Consider the following 24,975-nt stretch of genomic DNA (forward strand, 5'->3'; position numbering starts at 1 on the left):
CCTGTGTCACGGCAGAGCTGCCAGCAAATTTTAGCTAAATCCTGCCAACAGACAGACAGATGTTGCCGTAGCTCACATCATTATTAGGACAGTAAAAACTGCATCATTAAATGCAGGTAACACACATGAAGCTGCAATGTTGAGTCTACTGGCTGTCAGCAGCTGTGCAGTTGGTTAACTTACTGTGTGGAAGGTAGCTGATTCAGATGGTTGCTCAAGTCCACATCCAGTATGTTCAGACATCTAAAAATCAAAAGCCGGGGAGACACCCCATGGATTCGGCCCAGACTTTAGCCCCGCATTGGTTGGCACCTGTCAAATTTTTGAATCGGGCAACATTTCTGCCAACAATGGTTGTGAATGATAAACGATGTGGTTCTGGGACGATCAGAGTGAGCTTGTTTTAAAAGTCTTGACTGAGGCCACTGTGATATAAACTGAACTTCATTGCAGCCAGTCTGTGGCTCACAGTACCCAAAGCATGAATGCTAATGTTATCTCTGTGACCTAATCAAGCCAAAATCTATATTAATCAATTGCCAACATTTAGCAAGCTGATGGCCATGACATTTGCCAAGCACATTCACACTCCCCAGCGGATAAACCCTTTCCATTTCCAGCAGCTTTCCTCCAGTGCCACATCCAATTAAAACATCCTTTTTATAATCAAGTTTCTTATTTATTCCCCATCTTTCTGTCTCCTTAGTTCCTGTCTGCCTGTCCAAAAATAATCCTTAGAAAAGACAAAAAACAAAACAAGCAATCAAAAAGCTGTTGAATATTCTGGGGTGTAATAACCATTGCACCCTCTAAGGGGCCACCAGCAGGGATCCAGACTGACAGTCTTGCTTCGGCTGTGATCTGCACAGCATACTGTGCTAGAAATTTGGATCCCAAGGCATGTGGCCTACATGCTATTTGTATTTGCTCAAATCTAACATTGTCAGGGTTGCCATGACAAAGAGTAAATCACAACTGAGGCAGTTTGAGCTGCATTAACACGGAGGATGAGACAAAGGCAAAGCAAGCAGATGACTCAATACAGGCAAACCTGCAAGACAAAAAAACTTGAAGGATTTTTGCATCTTTCATCACAAAAAAGGGCTATTCAAGAATGTCACATTATGTTATGTCTATGTTTTCAAACGTTTAAGTTAGGTTTTCCCTAGTCGAGAATAAATAATATTGTCAAGCACAATTTGAATTAGATTATGCACTTATTATACACAAGGTAACTAGTCCTAAATTTGTCATACTAACAGTCAGTCTCTTTTTTTGCTTATAAAAAACAAGTGTGAAAATAGGATTGCATAAAATCCCAGATATTAAGCAGTAACAGAAAGATAGCTGGCTTATTTTAAGAATTAGACTTAAGTCATAAAGCTTAATTAAACCATACAAGACAAACCATCTTGGATGATCTTATATTTAAACAAAAATTTTGTGGGCTATTAAAAAAAAAAAATAGAGTTTTGAGATTGATATTAGTAAATCTCTCTAGATAATGGAACATTTTGCATGTTTTGTTTTTTTGAAGCATTCTCGCTATTGTTATTTGTCACATTGCTGTCAGTTCACATAGACATCACATAATCCAGCGCAGAGATATGGAAAATCTTTGGAAACAAAGAGAAACAAGAACAGCAGCAGCAGCAAATATAAAGTTGCTGATGCACATAGACGTTAACTGAGTGATGTGTTCACTGTAAATCAGCCATCAAGCTACATCAAATCCTCATGCAGAAGAAGAACGTTGTCCGACTGCCCTGCAGATGAGTGTGACTCAGCTGCTGTTAAACACTTGCAGGTTTTCAGATTCGTAACCAGACCTGCTTAGACTGAAGTGACTCACTGTGGCTGTTTTACAATATTTAGATCTCAATGTGGGAATGACTCAGGTGCAGCTCTACTACTCTCACATACTGTACACAACGTGAAACTTAAAAGGGCATTATGGAGTTTCCAGCGGCCACTAGCGGTGTGGTTTTAAGATTGCAACCAGGCATGTGCTCGTACGTGTGCTCGGTTGAAATCACGAGCGAGCATAATCAGAAACACAAACACTTTCATACAGAAATCCTGCAATAAATGCAAAAACAACTGCACGGCGGCTACGGCTTTTCACACAGACATGTTCAGGCTCTGTTACTTCAATCTTCCCGGCTCAGTGGCAGATCAACACCGGCGGTGTACTTTTCATTCAGCGCAGCGAGACACAAGACGCATATTGGCAAGGTGCTCCCGAAAAAAGTGTGACAGCGGCTATAGAGAGACAAGGAGACAGCTTCACACAACATGGTGGAAACTCAGGTAAACTCCAACTGCAACGTTACAGTGATATTTTTATCAGCTTGATGTTGAATTAATCCATGCTCATTACACGATAACAGTACAGTGACTGCATTTAGCCGACGTGCTACAGCATACTCGCCTGCTGCTTTCAGTCACTATCTTTACTATCTGTGTATCTTTCACCGGAGGCTCAGCAATGTCAGCACAGCTACATGTATTGGATGATAGTGAAACAGTTGCTGGACTGAATATTATAGTGTGAGTATCGGTAAAAAGGCAATAAATCTAAATTGAACGTTATGAAGCAAACGGCGGCAGGACCGAGCTAATGTAGCATTAGCTGGCTGCATCACTATAGGATAGCAAACACCAGGCTTAGACACTTTGACATAATACCAGTGGTAAACAGGAAAGTAACATGGGCTGCGTTGGTGGTGGAAACAACTAAACAACTGTGACCCGGATAACATTAGCCACTGCTTGGCGTTAGCCTGCGAGCTAACCTGACTTTGTTTTTACTCGACATCATCTGAACCTGTCTAATGGAATAAAATAAAGATATGAATCGATGGCCACCTAGGGCTTCCGTAACACACAGTACTTGTTAGTAGGATCTTGTTTTCGTGTGATATGTTGAAAGTAAGGAAAATAAAGATCATTACCAGCCTTAAATTGGTTTTCGCATCTTTGCATCCAGTGGAAAAATAAGATTGAATTTATTGCCACAATCTTGATGATTTTAGTAATGTGTGTTGTACATTTTATTTGTAGCATCAAATCAAATCAAATCAAGTCAAATCACCCTATTATTTGTCTTTCTTATGTTTTCAGAACCAAATGATGAGCAGCCATTTGTGTGAGCAGTTGCACAGTTGGGAATGACTCAGGGCTCAGCTAATAGCTCCCATCAATAATTCAGGCTCTAATCTGTGTCTGGAGAGCCGTCGGAAATGTGTTATATATGGACTCGTCACAGTGATGCACTGGCTTGCATCTATAGTTGTTTCCTCAGTTTGAAAAATGAGAAATATTTTTCCTTTGTCAACATATTCCACATCACCTGTGTGAAGAAAGCTAATGTTTAGAGAAAGTGGAGGAGGTGGAAAAAAGTATTAAAGCATCTTATAGACACATGATATTTTGCTTAAATCTGGCTGGGGCTTCTGTAGAGGACAAATTAGTCATTTTAACACAAATACATTACAATAAGCTTCTCTAATGGATGAATTTGAGAATCTCATATTCCTGTTAAAAAGGGAGGATTACTGGGCATGTTTTATGGATTGGTGGATGGATGTTAAATGTGCAGAGCAATGTTCCATGACTGGGTTTCTGTTTTGTTTTATTGTGCTCTTTTAATTACATCATTTTGTTGTGTACTCTTCTTCTGCAATGATTTAATGGCAACCAACAGTAAAACTGAAACCAGCTGTTTATCTCTATGAACCAACTCCTAAGATTCGTGTAACGGCTGTGGATGGAAACGCACATTCATTTGCAATGTCTTTGTAGATTTTCTTGAAATTCAGTTGAAATTTGTGCTACATTTGAATGGAAAGTCATGTACTAATCGTTACACTGGAGGGCTATTTCTACACCTGATTTCCACAACATGCTTTATTGAAAGTCACACACTGTAACCTGCTTATTACCTTAAAAAATGTCTATAAAGACAACTAGTGCCCTGGAGAAGACACTGGATGGTGGCTTTTGGTACTTCACAGTTTTTTGAAAATTGGTGCTGTGGACACACTTCATTTGGCAAGTAATATGGTCTTGACAAAATTATTTGAAATTTAAAGAAAACATATGCATGTACATATATAAATAATTATAATTGCTTTTGTTTACCCTCTAGGATAAGATCTACTGCTCTTATTTTTTCTACTTTAATACAGAAATATATGATTGAATTTAGTGCAAAATTCAAGGGAAGCAACTTTGACAGTTTGGCATCCATCACAAGCACATCAGATAATCTTTTAGACCTCGCTGCATCTTACTCAACACTTCCCTCTAGAAACGCTTCCCCTTGGATTTCACTTTGACTAATGGAGCACATCACAAATTGGCAGATGATTCACAAGGGTTGTTGAGAAAGCAATACCCCCAACACGCACGCACACACACACACAAACATCACACATTTTGTTTGTTCCTCTATCCCTATGGGGACATCTCATAATGCATTCCCTGGTCCCTTACTCTAACTTTAACCATCACAACTACATGTCAACCCCTAACCCCTAACCCTACCACTTACCATAACCTAATTGTAATCCAAAACCTAAAACCAAGTCTTAACCAAAACGTGTCTTTTTATTCCCCACAGTGACATGAGTCCTCACCGGCTGGTGTACATTCAGGTTAAAGTCCTCACTGGCATACTAAAACGTGAAAAAACACACACACATAAAACATACATTTCCTCTTGGGTTTGGCTGGTTACCAGAAGACAGCTGTACACGCTGCCTGTGAGCCTTTTCTCCTATAACTCATTTCAATAATGACGGTAAAAGTGTCCTGATGACTGAGAGAGGACTAATGTGTTTTCATGCCATGAAAAAATCCCCAATACACAGATACACATCCAGTGAGCACTGTCACGTCTCATTTCTCTGTTTTCTATATGCTATGTAAAAGAAACTGGAATACTAACTCTCATTAGAGAAAGTAAGAACTAACAGAAAATCAAAACTGACAACCACAAAAAATCCCCTTTTTTGCATCATCTACTGTATTTGCCAAACGATCCTTGAAAAAACTACCCAGCAGTGTGTAATCAAAATGGAAATGTCATTATTCTTTTCCATTGCTTTTTAAACAAGCTCATGGATTTAACACGGTGCTTGACTTGTTCTTAAGTGGAACATTTTTACTGCAGAAAAGATGATGGGAAAGGAGCTCTGCAGTGGCAGAACAAACCTCCAGCACTTGGAGTCAAGTAAGGTAAGTTTTTCTTTTCAGAACATCAACAAAGTTTTCTGACAGCTGAGCGTCTTACCTGTAGCCCCTCAATGGCCAGGCGCAGCATGCTGGGAGTCAACTTGGACGCCTGCTTGAAGGTGAAGTTACTCCAGTCGATGATGAGGATGAAGCCATTGACCTGCAACTCCGGATCTTCTATCATAGATTCCAACGACAGCAGGATAGCCCTCAGTATGTCAACAAATGTGTATCTGAGAAAAAATTATTGAAACACGATTTTTATATGCCAGCAACCTGGAGAGCAAATTAAGGCATTTAAACAAACAAAGACAAAAACACACACACACACAATTTAAAATTATGATTGCAGCTATATTGTATTGGTGTACCTCCATGCCAATAAGAAATACAGTGCAGTACAGAAACGCCAAACTGTTGGAATTTTAGCAACAGAGTCACTGTTACATTATGTAATTTGTCCACCAGAGAGCGCTGATAAGTTGTACACTGCAAAATGTCTTGCTCAGCACGTAACTATAATAAAAAAATAAAAAAATATATATGTATATCAAGATTGTTTGTTTATGTTACTTTTAAAAAATTACGATCAGCCAAGAAATTGTAATCTGATTTTTCATGCTCTCAGATATCGATATCTGCCTTAAACATCCAGTATCAATCGGGCTATAAAAGTAATAAGCAACTATTTTGATATTTGATTAATTGTTTCAGTCACTTTCCAAGAGAAAATGTCCAAGCTACAGCTTCTCAGATATTGACCTGGCTGCTTTTATCTGTCGTATATCATTTTAAATTGAATTTATTTGGAGTGTAGAGTTGGACAAAACAAGCTTTATGGACACACCAACATGGGCTGAGAGAAGCTATGATGAGCATTTTTTGACATTTCATGCACTCAATCCTTAATGAAGTTTAATTAGTTATAAAAATAATGATTAGTTGCTGCAGCCCTAGACAAGGGTCATAAATTGTTGATCATATATCTCATAGTTGAAACCGAATATTTAAGTCTAGATTGTCAGTAGAACTCACTGATAACCTTCCTTTCAGTGTAATCTATTCTTGAATCAATAAGGTGGTCTTTAGAATCAGTTGTTTCTGTGTCACAAGATGATTGTGGAACAGCTAAACTGCATCTGCTGGATGTTTTTGTTGCATGTTATTGTGTAATTGCTTTCGGCATTGTGTGGTTGCTGGTGCTGCTAGTGATGAGGTTTGCTGCTTCAATGGGTTTTCATCCACCCAATTCCTCAGATACTTTGCTGTCATTTTCAAAAGTTGTGTTTTCTCTTGTTTGCTATTTGCCTCATTGTCTTGTGTCCCTCTACATTTTTCCTCTGATTCTTTTATCAAGAAAAGGTTTGCCTTGCTCTTTGTAGAGATAATAAATACTTCTTTTGCAAGCAAGAGCTGAGTTTACTGCAGCTATATCCAACATAATAAAGAACAGCTCTACAAGTATTTGTAAAGTGTGTTGGATAGAAGAGGAATGATGACAAGCACGACATGAAACAACCCATTAGATTTCACAGATTGATTCATGTTCAGAGAGGAGAAACTAATCACAAAATGCACATGATCTTATGCACCTCATGGCACATTATTCCCTATTACATAATGATTTTGATGTGTGGAGTTTGATGTAGTTAGTCTACATTTTCTAGAAGAATCGCGATAAAGCTAGATGGCTCCATTACGGCTCCACACTTTACATGAATAATCCAATGTTTATAAATTGAGTTATGAGGAGAGAAAATGTCCATGCACTTAGCAGGCGTGATCCCTTATTAAAGCAAAACAAGGTTATGTCTTGGCCTTTTTCATACCTTTAACATTATACTAAGGTACTATAAGATACTAACCCTCACCAAGTCACTGCAGTACTGTTACTTACGAGCGTGAAAAGCATCAGCAATTGACTATCTGAATGAACAGTGAATGGTTTATTTTGTATCTCCAGTCAAACAAGATAAAAGAAAAACCCTAATATGACCGATTTAATTAATCTTTGAAAGATTTGTCATTTGAATGATTTGATATGATATAAATGATTTGATTTTTAATTAAAAAAATTTGAACTCACAACAAAAGTTATAAAGATGATGCATTCCCTCCACTTTATTTTAGGGGGAAATACTGAACCTTTACAAAATTGTATTTCTTCCCCTCAACATGATGAGCAGTTTGTAGTTTAAATCAGTGGTGTGCCAACCTTGCAGTCAGGATCCCACTAAGGGGTTACAGGATAAATCTGAGTGGTCTAAAGATGATTAATATGGTAGGACAGAAGACACACTCCTGCTACACATATTAGTGGGTTTGTTTCTGACTTTTCTCCAGTGTGTGCCTTTTTGTGAATCTGGTTACTTTTAACTCATTATTTGGAGGAACCACTTACAAGTCACTGACATATGCAACATGTGATGGGTGGACAATGCTTAATTTTCAAGGGTTAAAAGGTAAAAATATTGGGAAACAATTGTTTCAACTACTTAAAACTATATGAATTTGTGAGATAAGAACAATGTAGTGCTAATTCTTGTTTATTAAAATAAAATGTTAAATGAAGGTTCACTTGTAAAAAAAGTATACTATGTGGCCAGAGTGTGGACATGCTGAAACCTGTCCACACTCTGGTCTGGGTCTATTGCTCATTGTTTGGGCTGCATCTCTTCCAATGCAACACCATGGAATGACATTTTAGACTGAAGTGTGCTTCAAACTTTGTGGCAGCAATTTGTGGAAGACCTTTTCTTTTATGTTTCAACATGATAATGCCCCCATGCACATAGCCAGGTCCATAAATAATAATAATAAGTTTATTAATATTGTGATTCTGTTTCTCCATAGTGTCAAAACATACATCGCATGTCTGACCAGACTGGAAGAGTGACGTCTCCTATTTTGCTCTTCTTAAGGTTTATCCTTTTCTCCTGTAAAGGATATTTTTTTGTATCAAGGATCTAAGGATAGATGATGCTGCGTGTTGTTTGGACAGTGATTTTGGGGTATATAAATAAAATCTACTTGACTTTTTGACTGGCCTGCACAGAGCCATGACCTTAACCCCATTAAACACCACTGGGATGAACTGGACCTAGAGCTAAACAGGAGCCAGATCTTCTAACCCATATCTGTTGAACCTAACTAATGCTTTTGTGGCTGAATGGAAACAAATCCCTGCAGCCACGTTCAAACATCTGGTGGAAAGTCTGAAAGCAGCAGAGTGGAGGCTGTTATACCAACAGATTAATATACACGGCTGCTATGTCTGGGTCCTCACATATGCCACACATGTAGTGTATTTTATCCAAAACTGATTAAAGAAGAAAGATTGTTTGAAGAAGTTTGTTTTCTGTAGTTTTCTAATAAACGTGTGTGGTGCTGAATGGACAGCTCCATCAACCAGATCCACTTAATTATAATATAGCCTATTTTTAAACACCGACTCTCCCCTAGTCTATATGTGTCATGTGTCTCTTTGTATGTCTGATCGATAATCTAAACACAGACTTCACAGCCCTGCCACCACCAGCCCCAACCCTCTGCCTCTTTATTACCTGCTCTGGTCCCAGTTGGCTGCGAACAGGACCAATATTTTCCTGCCGTATCTGTCCAGATTGGAGAGCACGCCGGGGAAACCATCCTTCAGGGCCTGCTTGATACCCGGGTCTGTGGCTTTCAGGTTTTTGAACATGTCCAGGTTCTGCTGTCGGTATTCAAAATACTGTGCCAGCAGCCGGAACGCCTCGAAGTGGTTGAATTTCCTTGCCCGGAGAAATCTGAGGATAAACGCGTCGTCTGTCCTGAGGAAACCGATGTCCGGCCGGGTGATGATCATGTCCCGGACCTCCTGGATGTCCTGGTGTAAAGTCTCAGGGTTTTCTTTCAGCTCCACCTTGGCCTTCTCCAGGGTCTCTGGAGAGAGGCCAGCCTGTAAGTGAGTCATCTTTTGCAACAGCTGTCCCTCCACGGGGGACCACAGCACACCAGCTTCCAGTGAAACAACAGAATCAATTGTTACCACCAGCAACAGGGTGAAGTATATAAAATGATTTTCTGTATTGTTTCCTGATCAGAAGCTGACTTCAGATGGAGGCCTGCTGCTCTGTAGACGTAATCCACCCTGAGCTGGCACAGATACCGCTGCTATGATGATCCAATGATGCATTATCAACAAATGGGCCATTCACTTTTACGCACAGAAACATTTCAATTCAACCTTCAACAATTCAACTTTATTGTAAAATTTCCACCATGTATATCATGACTCAGGTCCTCCAGGCTTCAGGCGGTACATCCAACCTGCAGATCCGGGCGGCCTGGGTTCAGAGCTGACAGACAGTCGCGTCCCTCCATGTCAAAGCCTCTACTCTCTTTCTGTGGCACAATGACGACGACAGCATCACCGTCTCCCCGGCGTCGCCCGCAGCGGCCAGGCAATGCGGCACGACCCTGCAGCACCTGCTATATCATCATCATCACCACCCCTCCGCCTTCACAACGCATCTCCATCCGCCGACCGACTGCTGCTGGTGCTGCTGCTGGTGGTGCCGCCGACCGCTCTGTCACCGTCAATCGAGGCAGATTTGGCTGCTTGGTTGCTCGTCTACATCCCCGTCTTAATAATAACTGCTTCTCATCGTCATCATCTTCATCATTATCCACAATTTGGGTGTGAATTTAGATCCTAAATCATGCTTAGCCCCAAAGGGGAATTACAGGTGTCCCACGAGGTTTTGTTCCCCTCCTGCCACCAGTTTCTGGGTTTTGGAAAGGGGTGGGGTGGACTGGGGGGCGGGGGGGGATTACCGTCTCCGCTCCCCCTGCTGCTGCTGCTGTTGCTGCTGCTGCTTCCGTCTGTTCGCCGGGAAAGTGACTGACAACAAGAGAGTCTGTGCTCCGGTCGATGTACGGACGCCACCGGCGGGGGGAAGGGAGGGAGGGAAAGAGGTGGTGGGAGAGTGGTAGGAGGGGGTGGGGTGTAAAATGAAAAGGCAACATGTAAGAAAAAAAGGGATTCAGGGAGAGAGGACAAGGTGGCAGGCAGAAAGATAGAGAGATGAAGAATAGCTAGGATGGCAACCTTAAACTAACAGGGAGGAGGGCTATAAGATGAAGTAATAAACCTGAAAGGGTGGAGTGGTTGGAGATGGGGGTGGACTGGAGGCCTGAGTTACTTAAGGGGCTCCACATCACTCTTATCTTTTCCTGTTTTTTTCTTAAAGCTTTTTAGCTTCATTTAATTTTCACAGTTTTTATGGACCATTTTAAATTGCATTCTATCGAGATTTGTTTGCTGTAATTGTTCCAACAGCTCTGATATTTCATCTGTGAGTAAAGAACCATGAAGGCATCTATCACTTGAGAAACATTCAACAGATAAAGTTTATGGTCAGTATAGAAACAAACATTTACCCTCTTGTGAGCAGTGATTTGGTAATTTGCAGATCAAACGACATCTAAATTAAAATGTTGATTCAACCGTTGTTTCCTCCTCCGCACTAAAACAGATTTGTATTTGTTTTAGTACTAAAAAGACTAAAGGTTAAAGGTTGTAACACTGATTGCACCATCGCAAACCTAACTCAAATTTCCATGTTATTTATGTTTACACTGTAAACTTCTTCATTAGTCATAAAAATCCCAAATTTTCAGAAAGAATGCTGAAGATATTGTTCTCATTTATTTGGCCTTGCAATGAAATGTATTTAAAAAGTGTAGAAGCGGCATATAATTATATCCAACCTAGATGTTTAAAAACTTTTATAGAAGTGTTAAAAATAGATAACTTAATGTCTTTTGACATACAAATCATCAGTTCACTGCCTACTCGTATCGATGACATGAAAACACTGACTGCACCTGCTTGCTGTTGTGTGTCTGGGTTCTGACTCATAAATAAACATAAGAAAAGAGTGGTGTTGGGTTAAGTGTAAAACCATTTTGTCACTATCACAGACATGAGTTATCAATTTTAAAATTAATATATAGAGTAGCAGCATGAGTGCTAAGAACAAGCTGTTCTCTCTTTACCTTCTCACGTAATAAATGTTTCTTTTTTCATGTCTACCACCAAATGCCTCATTAACCTTCCTCAAATTGTCTCTTGCAGATGCACATAAACCTTTTTTTCCTTACATCATTTTTCAGCATATGCTGAGTCCATGCCTGTTGGGGGCCCCAGGCGGGCGTCACTTCTGCCTGACGTTAGAGTCTGCTTCTGGATGGAGATGGATGGATAAAGTGACAAAAGAACTGGAGGGGGGATTAAGTGAAAGAGGAGGATTGAGTGTTGATTGTAGCTTCGGATGGAAAGATGGAGGCATGGACAATCAGGGAGGAACATTTTCTGTCCACCATCACCATGAATCAGTTAGATCATAACTCATAAAGAGAAACAGGGCATACCTACTATAAGGATTTATTAGATAGCTGCTGAGTCAGATGAAGTATGGCTGCAATAGAAACCCAGATGAAAAGGGTGAATGGCAGGCTGGAGAGAAGGGGGGTGGGGGTGGGTGTGGGTGGCACCTGCTCCGTGGTGACCAGACAGCTGCACTTAAACATGCTGAATTAATTTCTATTGTATCTGCCTACTTATCTCTCTTCTGGTTTGCTGTTATTGCACATGGCTGAGTGGTGAGCATGCAGCTTGGTTACCTTCACTGTGGTCTGCTAAACTTTAAAACAAACAAGTAAAATAAGTGGAAGGAATACTGAGTGTAAATGGGCAGTTCTGTTTTTAGCCACATTACAGAGTGAAAATAAATCCTGTAGACAGAGGCACCTCTTGTCTTTTATCTACACCTCTAGGGTCGTCTGGGGCAGGTCTGCTTTCTGTCCCCAGAGTCAAAACTAAACAAGGAGAAGCAGCGTTCAGCTATTATGCTCCATATATTTAGAACAAACTCCCAGATAACTGCAGGTCTGCTGAAACAGTCAGTTCTTTTAAATTAAGACTGAAGACTTTTCTTTTTACCACTGCTTTTAATTAAATATTTAAGATTTTTCTTTTTATTGATAACTTACACTGCACTGTAACTTTTACTGTCCTGTTTTCTTTTTCTTTGTTTTTAGCTTTTTATTATTTTCCATTTAACTCTTTTAACCCTGATTGTAACACTGTAACTTTTATTATATATTATGTTGCTTTTAAACTTTTACATATTTCCCTGTTGCTTTTATGTTTTATGTAAAGCCCTTTGAATTACCTTGTTGTTAAATTGTGCTATACAAATAAACTTGCCTTGCCTTGCCTTGCCTTGCCTTGCCTTACATTAAGATTAAATAAGATAATATGAATCTTTATTGATCTCCAGGTGGGGAAAGTCAGGTGTCACAGCAGCACAAGGACAGAAATAAGTACAGAATAATAGAGAAAAGAATTTAAGAACATCAATAAAAATAGAAACTATGGAAGAGTAATTAAAATCAGAATCACAAGGCACGCAGTATACATGCAATACACATGGCCAGTGCTGTACTTAAACTAATACGTACTGTTTCAAGGAAAGTGACATAGTGGTGTAATTAGTAGCCATAAAATCAGCAAAGTACAGTATATATACAGGTAATATGATACCATCTACTATAACAACAAACACCAATTTAATAACAATAATAATAATACCAATAATAATAATAATAAAATTAATAATACATGTAATTTGTAATGGACTTTATATTTAAGCAAATCCCAAAGTGCTACATGATAAAACAGGTAAGTGCTAAAAATAAAAATACATAGAGAGCACGACAAATAAGAACAGAAAAAATAAGGCAAAGGAAAATGGCAAGAGTTCAATCAAAAGCTCTCCTAAAAAGGTGGGTTTTAAGGCCACATTTAAAAGCATCCACAGACTGGGAGCATGAGCAGAAAGGACGCTCTCCAATTGTACGGAGCTTTGTCCTGGGAGGTTTCAGGAGATACACTGAGGCAGATCGGAGGGCACGTGTGGAGGTCTGTGGGGTGAGGAGTTCCTTGAGGTAGGAGGGGGCTTCACCATGGATGCACTGGTGGGTGAGGAGGGAGACCTTGTATTCAATCCTGATCAGACAGGAAGCATGTGGAGTGATTTGAGGATGAGGGTGATGTGGTCGTGTTTGCGTACCTTCAGCAGAATACTAGCAGCGTTGTTCTGGATAATAAGTAATTTGAATAATTATACTTAGTGTTCATCTGTATTAATATTGTAGTACATTAAGTGATAAAACATATTAACACAATATAGTTTACTACAGTACAGTACAGTAATATATACTATAAAATTTAAAATATATGGTGAAATGTAGTAACATAGTATAATATAATATATATATATAGCATAGCAATATAGTATATAATAGTAAAATATTGTAAAGTTTAGTATGAGTATATTAAAATACAAATATTACATCTATTAGTATTAGCACTTTATTATTACTCACATTTTACTTTTGCTGCTATAATTTGTTACTGCTGATGACCATAAAAGTCAGTTTTGTTAAGAAAGTTGTGGGAATATTTTTTTTATTATTGGTATTTATGAATATAAAAGCAGGAACAACAAGAGCTCCTTTGATTTTATTATGTCTTTATTTAATAATTCTTATATAATGAAATATGTTGTGGACCTTTTTCTTTCTATCAATCCTTTCCCTTGTAAAATCATCATCATAAAGAAAGTAGGAAGGACAAAGAAATGATCACACACACCTCAATGTATCAGTACATTTATATAAAATTCAGAAAAAAGATGGCATGATGGGGCTTACCAATGTCTTTTTACGTTGCCAGAGAGTGCAGAGTTTTACACAAGGAATACATGTTTCAATGAGCACCTTTCCTACTGAATTAAACACAAAAGAAATGACCTCGCGCTCACAACAGAACAGATCCAAGCCTGTTATGATGTTACAGGAGAGCGGGCCACTGTTGACATTTACTTTGTCTCAATAATTCAAAGACACATCCAGCTCATTCTTTCTCTCTAAGCAGGTCACGATGCTTTGGTGCTGCAGGACATTTCTAAACTGCATGACACTATATTTCTTAACAAATAATCACACATGATGCCTATTGTCATGCTGCCCTGCTCTGTCTGTCTAAAGCATGCATTGGGCAGTGGGTAAAGACCAGGTTTTGGATAAAACCCTGTCAGTGGGGGTGGGGAAAGGGGCAAATTCTGAATGGAGGTGGGGTTGAGAGAAAGTATCCCAGGGGAAGCTCTCAGCTCTGATGGGCTGGTGTTGGAGTGAATTAAATTAATTGTGGACATGCATTGGAAATTACCTCTGCTTTTCAATGGCGCAGCTGTCATTTTCTGGAGTGCTTCTTTGATTTGGCTTTTAGTCTCCGAGGGCTGAATGGCTGATTAACAATTTATAACTGGACTTTATAGTTAACATGAGGATGTGCAGTGGATTCAGGGAGTCGGAGGATCTGTCGATGCTGCAGCTGAACATAAACAGTTCTGGTTTCTCCCCAAAATGTGTCACTTTTTATTCATTTGGTCATTCATTCACTGTCTGTTTTTTATTCCTATTCAGAGAAAAGGCCTGTCTCTCATGCACAGCTCATACACATTTACACCCAGGTGCCAGTTTATTAGGTACACCTAGCTACCTAGTTATTCTGCCTTCATGAAGGTTTAGATTATATGTATATTTAACTGTATGACAGGTGTTTCTATTATTGTGTACACTCCAATTATATCAGTGAAGGTTGGCTAAAAAACCGAACCACCTCTCTGTTTAACGCAGTGCAATTCAACAGCACAACAAACTGCAGCCTCAGATGAATCAACATCGCTGAAACAGTTGAAAAATAAATTGAACATTATAACCTGCATGAAGTCAGGATGTCTTGCAGGACTGTTAGATTAGACTACATTAGTTTTAGCTGGTGTTGGGTGTACCTAATAAACACAGTTTAGTGTTCTAAGACAACAGTTAGAACATGCAAATGCGCCACAGAAAGAACCAAAAACTGAGGCGCCATGCTGCCCTCTGCTGGTCAATGGTCATGCATGCAATTTGTATATGTTTATTTGATTATCATGATCATCACATGTCATAGTTAAAATCAGCTTCACATTCATCAGCTATACATGTTGATGCATAATGCATCAACATGTATAGCTAATGAATGAAACATGTACTTATTTACTTCAACTGTAATGTATGTAAGTTTAACAGCAGAGGGAATCATTCATTTTAATATCATGTGCCATGTACAAGGTAAGAGCAAGACAGTTTAAAGTATATACTGTACTTTTGCTCTAAAATAGACCAATATTATATTGTACTTTTGAACAGTTTTTATCAAATTCAGTCTGAATATTTTGTTTTGTATTTTAGTTGCAGGTTTAAACTGTTCTAAAGTTTGACATCATTCTTCATGTACAGTCATTTCTCAAAGCCACACCAGCAGCATATACTGTAACAGCATCCTCCAAAACTCAGAACTAGTCAAACTACTGTAAGAACAGCAGATGGCAGCACTGATGCAGTTAATAAATAAGTAACTGGCATAATAAGAGACACAACTTACAGTGGTTTTCTGGTAAGTGTTTGGCCAATTGGCAAAGATACAAATAGACCAGCTTTTCTTTATATCGCTCAGCTCTTCATTTTGTAACAGGTTCTGCAGAAATGCCTTCTGGCCACATTGCTTATGTAACATTTAAATAATAAGTTTGTTAATGCTTCCTATTATATGCTGATGAATCTGTGTTTATGAGCTGCCCCTTAGCTTGCAACTGTACCAGAAGAGATGCTACAATAACGGTAATATTTAAACAATTTCAACATGGAACTTCGATGAGAAGAGGAATTATTCATAGGTGAGTAAGAAAGTTTGGAAAGACTGAATTTCTGCAAAGCTTTCCCTGCGCACCTCCACTGAGCCCCAGATGCAGTTGTTTCTCAACTGGGGGTCGGAGCAGAAGGTCAGTACAGTGTTGATCAGGTGGAATAAAAGGGGTTGTAACCCCCATAGTGATCAAAGACACTGGTCAACATGCCACACCCCTCTACCCCTCTCTTCCTGTACAAACCTCTCTGAGGGCAAACTCACTGACCCTGCAACCAGAGCAAGCAGGCGGGGCGGGGGTGGGGGATCCTGTGAGAGGGAGCGATGGATTGAGGAAAGAACAGAGAGATTAAGCAACAGTCAGCTTAATCTCCTGGATTACCTTCAGAGAATTATTGCTTGTCGCATGTCTTTGCAATATGGCAGGCCTGTTCAGGAAAGAGAGGGAGTAAAAGGAATAAATGGATACAAGAAAAGTTCAATAAGTTTGGTGACAAAAGTGCTTTCTCTTATGATTTCCTGCAGTTTAAAGGGATTTGTTTTCCTAACCTTAAAGGTATGAGATAATATTTTTAAAGGGAAACTGGTCAAGTAAGGCCACATAAAGACACATGTGTATCTTACATGTCAAAAACTGAGTTCAAGATGAAGGTTATATGTGATTTACAATGTTGTCATGATCCATATGAGACGTATTTACAAAAAGACAGTGTTGCACAGCCAACTGTAACAATACCAGTGACAAGGAGTCTAGTGGTGCGCAGCTGCAGGCAGGGATGTACTGGGACTGAAATTCAGCCTGAGACTTTGAGACGGAGAGGCCTTTTATACGATCACCCTGTAGGTGCGCGGTGAAAGATTTCCTGCAGTTATTTAAATATACAGTGTTGTACTTGTATACAGACAATTTCATTATAATGTAGACCTTCAAGAAACTTTTTATGACACCTGCCTCTTAAATTTGTATAAACAAGCCTGAGTGAGTCAGAATGCTAAAATAATTAAATATACTACAATACAGTCTCATAAAATAGAGCAGTGAGTATGTGTGTCTATAAAAATCAATCTTCAGCTCTGGGTTGTCCTATCTCTGGCTCAGAATCCCCTGTGCTGGACTCTGACTCTGCTTGTACTGATTATACAGCTACATATGCATGAGAAGAACATCAGTAATAAATATGATAACAACAATCCATTCTCTAATTCTATCTATGGATAATTGCCTACCCAGCCCTGCACACTGCCCCTGCACCTGTCACTGTTTCTGGTTCTATTGTCCTTGAAATTGACCGGCCGTTTGGGAATGTTCCCGAAATGCCCGATGGCCAATCTGCCGCTGGCTGCAGGTGAGAAGATTCATAGGTTAAAATGGGGCTAAATTTGGTTAAAAAAAATTATAAATCTTGATAGAATAAGGCTGTAGGAAGAGACCACAGGATCAGCACTAACATAACGTAGAAGGAGACAAGTCTGACTTGTTAAAATATACCTATGGCATGAATACGTGATATTTATCTGGATACGTTGCCTGGATAAGGAAAAACGCATGTTAATACCAGGTGTAAATGCAAAGACACATGGATCCGGATAACATGTCCAGATAGAGATACAGATTGTTTGATTATAATAACATCACTGAAATGCTGCTTAATAACCCAGTTCTTAATTAAACTTATATATTTTAATTTAGATTAAGATAAGTGGTAAGACGTCTTATAACCAGCAAATGACGAAAACCATCCATAAAGGAATAGTTTGCTTTCCGGCTCGAGGAGAAGATTGATGCCACTCTTTTGTCTGTCTGTCAATAAATGTAAGTCTACAGTCAGCAACTTCCCTTTGCAAAAAAGTAGTAAGAGGGGAAAACAGCTAGTTTGGCTCCGTCTGTTGGTACCAAAATCCACCTGCATATCCACCTCTTTGCTCAGAGCAGTTCTGTAACTGTCAGGAAGTTACCTGCCCCAACCCCAAATTTCCCAAAATGTCAAACTATTCAACTTGCTAACTAAGGAGTTGTTTTTTACTCATTTTATTTTTTATTTGACCTTTATTTAACCAGATAGAAAACTCATTGAGATTAAAAATCTCTTTTACAAGAGCGTCCTGGCCAAGACAAGCTGCAGCACAATTAACAAGGTTGCAGACATTATAACATAAACATAAAACATATAACAATTTATGATGGGAATAAATAGTGAGTTACGAGGTCATAAAATATAAATATTTCATATATATTTACCACAAGTGATAAACAACAAGGATAGGTCATGGTTAAAAATGATAAAAACGTGATTAAACAATCATTCTGCAGTCAAAACTGCAGAGAAAATAACCCTGCTCAAAACTGAAAACTGTGGGATGTGGACAGACTTTGTGCTTTGTCAGACTACTATTTCCAACCTCAAGCATGGCATCTGAAAGCCCCGAAAGTGTTTAATGCAGCCATAATCTTATCAAAGGGACATTTCCATCAGTCTACATTTTCTCAGAAGATTTGTTCATTTCATTTGCCCCATGACAGAGAGGAGGAAATAATCACTGAACAGAATGTAGAAACCTGTATTTCCTGTGCTCCATCTTTTAGATACTTTTATGTTTCCTCACTCCAATATTGAGACAAATTCCATAACCCTTTAGTATAATGAAACTCTTTTCAATGGCCGCCATTTGTGTCCATTCATAAATTCATCATCGCCACAACAATCAGGCTTTTGTATTCTCATACAATAGCTTTACTCTAGTGTGAAATGTACAACTCTCGTTTCTGGGTGAAATTTTAATTGGAACTGGAGACTCAACCTTGCAGCCAGGGTGTCAAAAGCTGGCCTCCTTCCCAGACATTCACCCTGAAAGCACAGGCATCCACCCACACACTTGCATTGCACAGACACACAACCAGTTTGATCTTTCCTAGACAGCAGCTCTCTAGAAATGATTAGGTCTTGTATCTTTTTTGGCTGTTCAACTCTTTATGTGTCTGTTTGATTTTGATTAAATAAATAAAACATAATAATTTAAACCTTGATTTTTGTTTTTTTAGGAGTTTTGTCCAAAACGCTTTATAACTCAGTCACCCATTTACACACCGATGGTGCCATCAGGAGCAGTTTGAGGTTCAGTGGGATTCACAAGTTGCTGTGCCACTGATCTACGAACCATGAATAAATTATGTTTAAAATTCAGGGAAATTGCCCCAAATTTTTGTTTGTGCTGTGGATGGCGCTAGAGGAAATGTCTGGGCATCATTATAAAATAAAAATCTTTTGGGGAATTTATTCAGCAATCTCACAATTATGGAGCTAGAGAAAAGGTCAAGAAGTCACAAAAATCAGTTCATCCCCTGGCGACCAAATTTCATAGAAATGTGCCTATTTGACTTTGAAATACTTTTTCATAGACCACAGTATTATCCACACAGTGGCACTAGCTGAACACTCAGGAGTCACAAAATGAATATGTGTCATCCACAAGGGATGAGGGGATAAATCTGCATACAAAATTTCATGGTAGTTTTTCTGGTCACCTAAAGTACAGGTTGCCAGGTCTGTCCGTTATTTAGACAGTTGAGCCATTACGGAGTGACCAAGATGCAAAGGGTTCATCATTTTGGAAGCATGAACATCTGCACCAATATTATGTCTAATTATATATAATTATTAGTTTATGGGATTCTTTCTACTGGATCAAAACGCTGGCCAAGTGGAAAGTTTGAGCTGAAAGTGGGACGGGCAGAAAGGTCAAAAGTTACCAAGATAATTAGGGATCACCCTTAGGGACCAGAAATGTATGAGGGAAAATGTTACTGATGGTGTGTCTGATGGTCAATTCTACGTGACAATGACAGTCGCTTGGTTTGTACCTCATGGAGTGAAATAGTTCCTCCCTTGAAAGCAATAATATCGACAAATTTCATTGAACCATTAGTTGTTTTACAAATATTCTGTGTCAATCTGACTGGTCACATAACTACTGCTTATGTAATACTGATTACATCTTCAGGCTTTAGAAGCAGACAAATACTGCTGTCAGGTTTGTGTAATTATGATTTAGATAAGTTGCTGGCAACTTCTACATTTATTTATTTTTATGAATCTTTTAATTAATTAACTTTATTATTCCAGAGGGAAATACATCTGCAGTGTTGGCACAAATTCATATAAACAATATATACATACACTGTAGAAAAAACAGTGATGAGAGCACGAAAACTCAATACTAGTGTGTAATTGTTTGTAGTCTATAAAATGTCAGGAAATTAGGATCACAACCTGCCTGGAATTCTATAATTTTGTCTAATGTAGACTGTTATAACAATTCCCTATAATCACCCAGGAATATTTATAAGTTGTAAAGTGAACTTTTTATTTACAGAATGACACTTTCTTTTTGTCCTGCTCTCCTGCTCTCTTCAAATTAGCATTTTTTTTGGGTGGATGCTAGTCCAACTTGACATGGCCACCATCACAGAATGAAGTAATGGGCTCTGTGGAGTCTGATTGGCTGTTGGGGAACTGCCTATGGTGGGCCCATACAAGAGTGATTTGGGCTACAAGAGGCTTAGAGCAAACTCCAATCTGAGACTGGACCCCCACTAGTGTACACACACACACACACACACACACACACACACAAACACACACACACACACACACACGTTTCTTGTTGCTGTCTCCACTCACTGATGAAGGAGCCCATTCATGCCCACTGACAAATTACTACTGAAGCATGAGACTAAAGAGACCCCCCACCCCTCTGTCTCTGTCCCTCTCTTTCCATTATAGACTGCGTGAGACTTGGGTGTGAGAAAATATCACACGGGAGACTGGAGTTATGAAAGGAGCATTATTGTTTAGCTGTTCAGACCAAAAACCAAAAATGTGTAAACTTACAGTAAAGTGTTAATAATGATAATGATTTAATTTCCAAAATAAGTTACACAGGGCTTTAAAATACAACCGGAAAATACAGATCTGAGTAAATTACAACACAACAAAATACTGTTCAGTGCATGCAAAATGCTGTTGTTTTCTTATTTGCATATAGGTAAAAGTAAATAAATTAAAAGTAGTATAAAATAATGGCCACATTTTTCAGTCTGCCAGCACTTCTCTGCCTACCTTTACAATATACAAAGAGGACAGATTAAGCCTTTTCTTTGCCTTACAAGATCTTTTAATGAGATCAGCTGCACAGTGATTAGCAAGTTATGCTAACACATGATGCAGGGTGGTGAGGGGAGTGCGAGGAGGGTATTTGGTTTTAAATGCAAGAAGGCAACATGTGGTATTCAGTGAAGACTAGTAACATTATGCCTGCATATGAAGTCAAATTGCTTTTGTAATTGAAAATGTTACATGTTGCTGTAGTTGTAGGCAGACACAAGTGCAAAGGTGACTCAGCAACAAACTGCACTAATCACTTTTAGTTCAATCCAGACGAGACAAGAGCAGTTTTACACAAAAGGATTAGTCAAGGTCCAGAAGGAGGAGGTCATCTGGGGTCATTGCTGACCTGCATGTGAGGTTAAAAGACGCTCAAAACTTGCTGGTGTCTGGATTAATGCAACAACACTCGAGGCCTTTCCTTAAATTTCTAATAAACACGGTAACTGTGTGATAAACTCACCACACTGCACCATAACCAGAAAAGATCCATCAACATGACTGATGCTAAAATAGACAGTATCAAAATGGCTGTTCCTTGTAGGATGCAATTCAAATAAATGTAAGAGACAAATTGATTGTTCCTTTTACTTAACTTGATCATAAACCAACAGAAAAGCCATGTAAGGAAACCTGGGTAACACAGAGCTTAATTTTACGTTTCATTTACTATCCAGCAGCCACACTTCTGCTCAGGGGTAATAGTCTTCGTAGCTCACTGTTGGAAGGCTTTATTGTACATTTCCACTCCACGTGAACTGGTTCAGAATAGCCCTTTTTCTGGCAAACACTTCATGCAAGTGTGCAAATGGAGAAATAGTTAATAGGGCGAGGGTCTACTGTTCATATGTGGATTGAATCATGACAATCTAACCTAAACAAATCGGACTTTTCAGACAAATGTGTCTAAGTTTACCCTCAACATCCAGTAATGTTTTGACCTGCAATGCTTTCTGGGTCCCTAACATAGTGGATACACAAAGAAGTGATGTGCCTCCATCTAATTAGCAAAAGTTCATGAGAGGTCCAAAGTAGCTCTGGTGCTTTAAACCGTTAATTCCAACTTCTAGTCTGGATCGAGACATTCTTGCGAGGTGGGGTTTCTTCCTTAATAGCTACTAAATTCATAGGCAGACAGGGAGACATTTCATGAATATAATATATTCTCATATCTCTCTCTTCATCCTCCGGAATAACTGAGAGATACAGTGATGAGTGGCAGGTAAGGACACTAGATGGACTTCAGTAGTTAGGAGGTAAAGTGTCTACCTCTAAGACTGCAGAAATGAAACAAATTAAATGAGAGACCACTGGCTATTAGGACTGAAGAGAAGGACAGTGTTTAAAACTTGAAGATGTTAAAAGGGATTATGTGAGCTGAAAGCCTGAAGGGTAATGGTACACACACGGATTCCAGCTCCCCAGGAGAGGGCAGTTGGATGGCTATACTGTCCTGACAGTAATCCTCAGATTAAATGGTTGTGGGGCTCCAACAGTCAGCCAGACAGACAGCCAGCCAGTCAACTGGAACAAAAGCAGAAATGTATGCAAACCTGAACATGTGGGTCAGTCAGCCAAACAGAGAGCCGGCCATTCAGACAGTCATTTAGAAAGACAGACAGTCAGCCAACCAGCTGATAATAATGTTTCTAAACGTGTTCAGCCACTCAGTCTCCTCTCTTTTAGTCATTTTTTCATGATCTTACACAAGTATGTAAACCAATTTGACCATTACATTATCTGCAAACAGGTGATGTCAATTTAATTAACAAATTAAGTGACTTTTAAAATAGATTGGCTGCACCACTGAGGATTTGTACAAACATTTATTTTGTATATTTGTAATGAATTGAGATCACTTTGCAGAGATCTGTTTTCTCTTTGACATTAAGTAGTCTTTTAGTCAGAAAAGTTAAATGTAATCTACTATTGATTTAAAATGGTAAAAAATAAAAACCGCCAAGGTAGGCTACTGTTTGTCACCAGTAAAACCTTACAAGCCAGCATGTTAGTCGTTGAGCAGATGGAACAAACTCTCTTTGAGATAAGTATTATCTTACTGTGTACTGTATATATAATAAAGAACAATGGTAAAACCTTTACCTCGCACCTCCATGTGAGACAGGTGTGTCGGAGGAAGACAAGTACATCAAAAGTTGAAATAAAAACTCTGCACATACCTTGCAAAAAGTATATCTAAAAGCTGGCAATCTTTTGGTGTTTGACCTTTTTTTCAGGCATCAGTTTTTGCATGATAAATTTCTAGCACTGAAATGTTGCCAGCTTATAAAAATATATTTTTTCTACTTAGACAGTGTGCAGGAGTTTCTTGCAACTTAAAACCTTTTTAAAAACTGCTTAACATTACATATGAAAGTGCTTGGCATTTGAATGGAGTTTGGTGGAAAAGTTTTACTCCGTTCTAGACATTGCACAAGTTGAAATCAATGTCAATTCTAAAACCCAGAGGAGCTGTGGTCAAGATGAACACACACACACACACACACACCTTTTTTCACGGTTTCTGACTGGCAGGTCAGTGGTTAAATAATAGCAGCAAACAGTGACCTCAGATTCAGAGGACTGGGAGCTCTACTGCCGTTACCTTGGCAATGGAGTCTTCTCCTTCGCCATGCATCGCCACTAACTCTGTCTCCACGGCTACGTTCTGTCAGGCACTGAGTGGAGGGAATAATAATGGCAGTGGAGGCACATGAGGGGAAAGATTTTAACAAACACGCACCCAAAGTACAGATTCACTGCTCGAGGCTCTGAAGGAAACTCTAGCGCTTTTCTCTGAAGTTCTGAGAGATGTATGTATATAAAGCTATATAAATTATCATCACACTTCCTGAAAACCTTTTAACTGTGAGGAGTTTTTATGTCGAGTTAATGCCGATTTCTTTAACAAGTGTTTTTATTTTATTAAGTGAAGATTTCTCTGGATTTCAGTTTTTTCATCACTTCTTCTCAAGGACAGTGGTTCACAACACTCTTTGGCTCTTTGACCTCTTAAAAAGAGGGTTTTTGTGAGACATGTTACATAATAATCGGTTTGTGACCATTTTAACCAAAAAATGATTCTTCCATCTTAGTTTGGTGTTTTTGAATAACCTTTAGGAGTCTGAAGAGATCAAATGATCCAGTCATTCACAATAAATAGCAACAGTGAAACACATCTGAAAAGAAACTGCTGCTTTATCTTGTTAGCAACCCATTGTGTGGGTCCTTACCCCAAGTTTGGGAACCAATGTTCTAGTAAACATTTCTACCAAGAGCTTGTACTTTTGCAAACATTTAATTTAAGCAAACTATGGCTAAATATGGCACGTCTATCATTTGCCTCATTTCTGTTGCAGCCCAACTTTTGGGTCATTTGGGTTGGTGCATTTTTACATCACAAAGCTGCCAGTGGAGCTTTAAGAGAGGTGTAATGAACGTTTGGGCAGGGAAGGAAAGGGACAAAGGAGTTGGGTGGAGGGGAAGAGGAGAGGGGCAAATGCTTGAGGTGGTGGCTGAGAAACAAGAGGGGTTTCTGGAAAGTTTGAACAGGAGAAGAATAATATCAGGGGGCTAATGGTGGGAGGGAGTGAAGTTGAAGTCAGAGGGTCAGATGAGGTTAGTCGCTGTTCCTTTGACTCCCCTGCAGAGACAAACTAGCCCGCACAAGTTTTTGCTGTGCCTTTCAAGTTAGCAACTCTTACAACCCTGCAGTTAAGTTCCTGTAACACACAGAGACAACAGTAGCAATAATAACCTGCATGTTTTAACATGGTC

The 24,975-nt window shown here is 39.1% G+C and overlaps 1 protein-coding gene across 1 annotated transcript in view; it reads right to left on the reverse strand.

The window, feature by feature from the left end:
• clvs2 (clavesin 2) overlaps positions 1-9,190 on the reverse strand; it is a 31,526-nt gene extending 22,336 nt beyond the window's left edge. The window contains exons 1-2 of the mRNA XM_046061211.1: positions 8,802-9,190; positions 5,297-5,471 (exon numbers count right to left, since the gene is read on the reverse strand). Of these exons, the coding sequence (XP_045917167.1) occupies positions 5,297-5,471; positions 8,802-9,190 (564 nt within the window). The remainder of the gene's footprint in view (positions 1-5,296; positions 5,472-8,801) is intronic.
• Between the last annotated feature and the right edge of the window lie 15,785 nt (positions 9,191-24,975).

This window comes from Micropterus dolomieu, linkage group LG10 (genome assembly GCF_021292245.1).
Source record: "Micropterus dolomieu isolate WLL.071019.BEF.003 ecotype Adirondacks linkage group LG10, ASM2129224v1, whole genome shotgun sequence".
Classification (NCBI taxonomy): Eukaryota; Metazoa; Chordata; class Actinopteri; order Centrarchiformes; family Centrarchidae; genus Micropterus; species Micropterus dolomieu.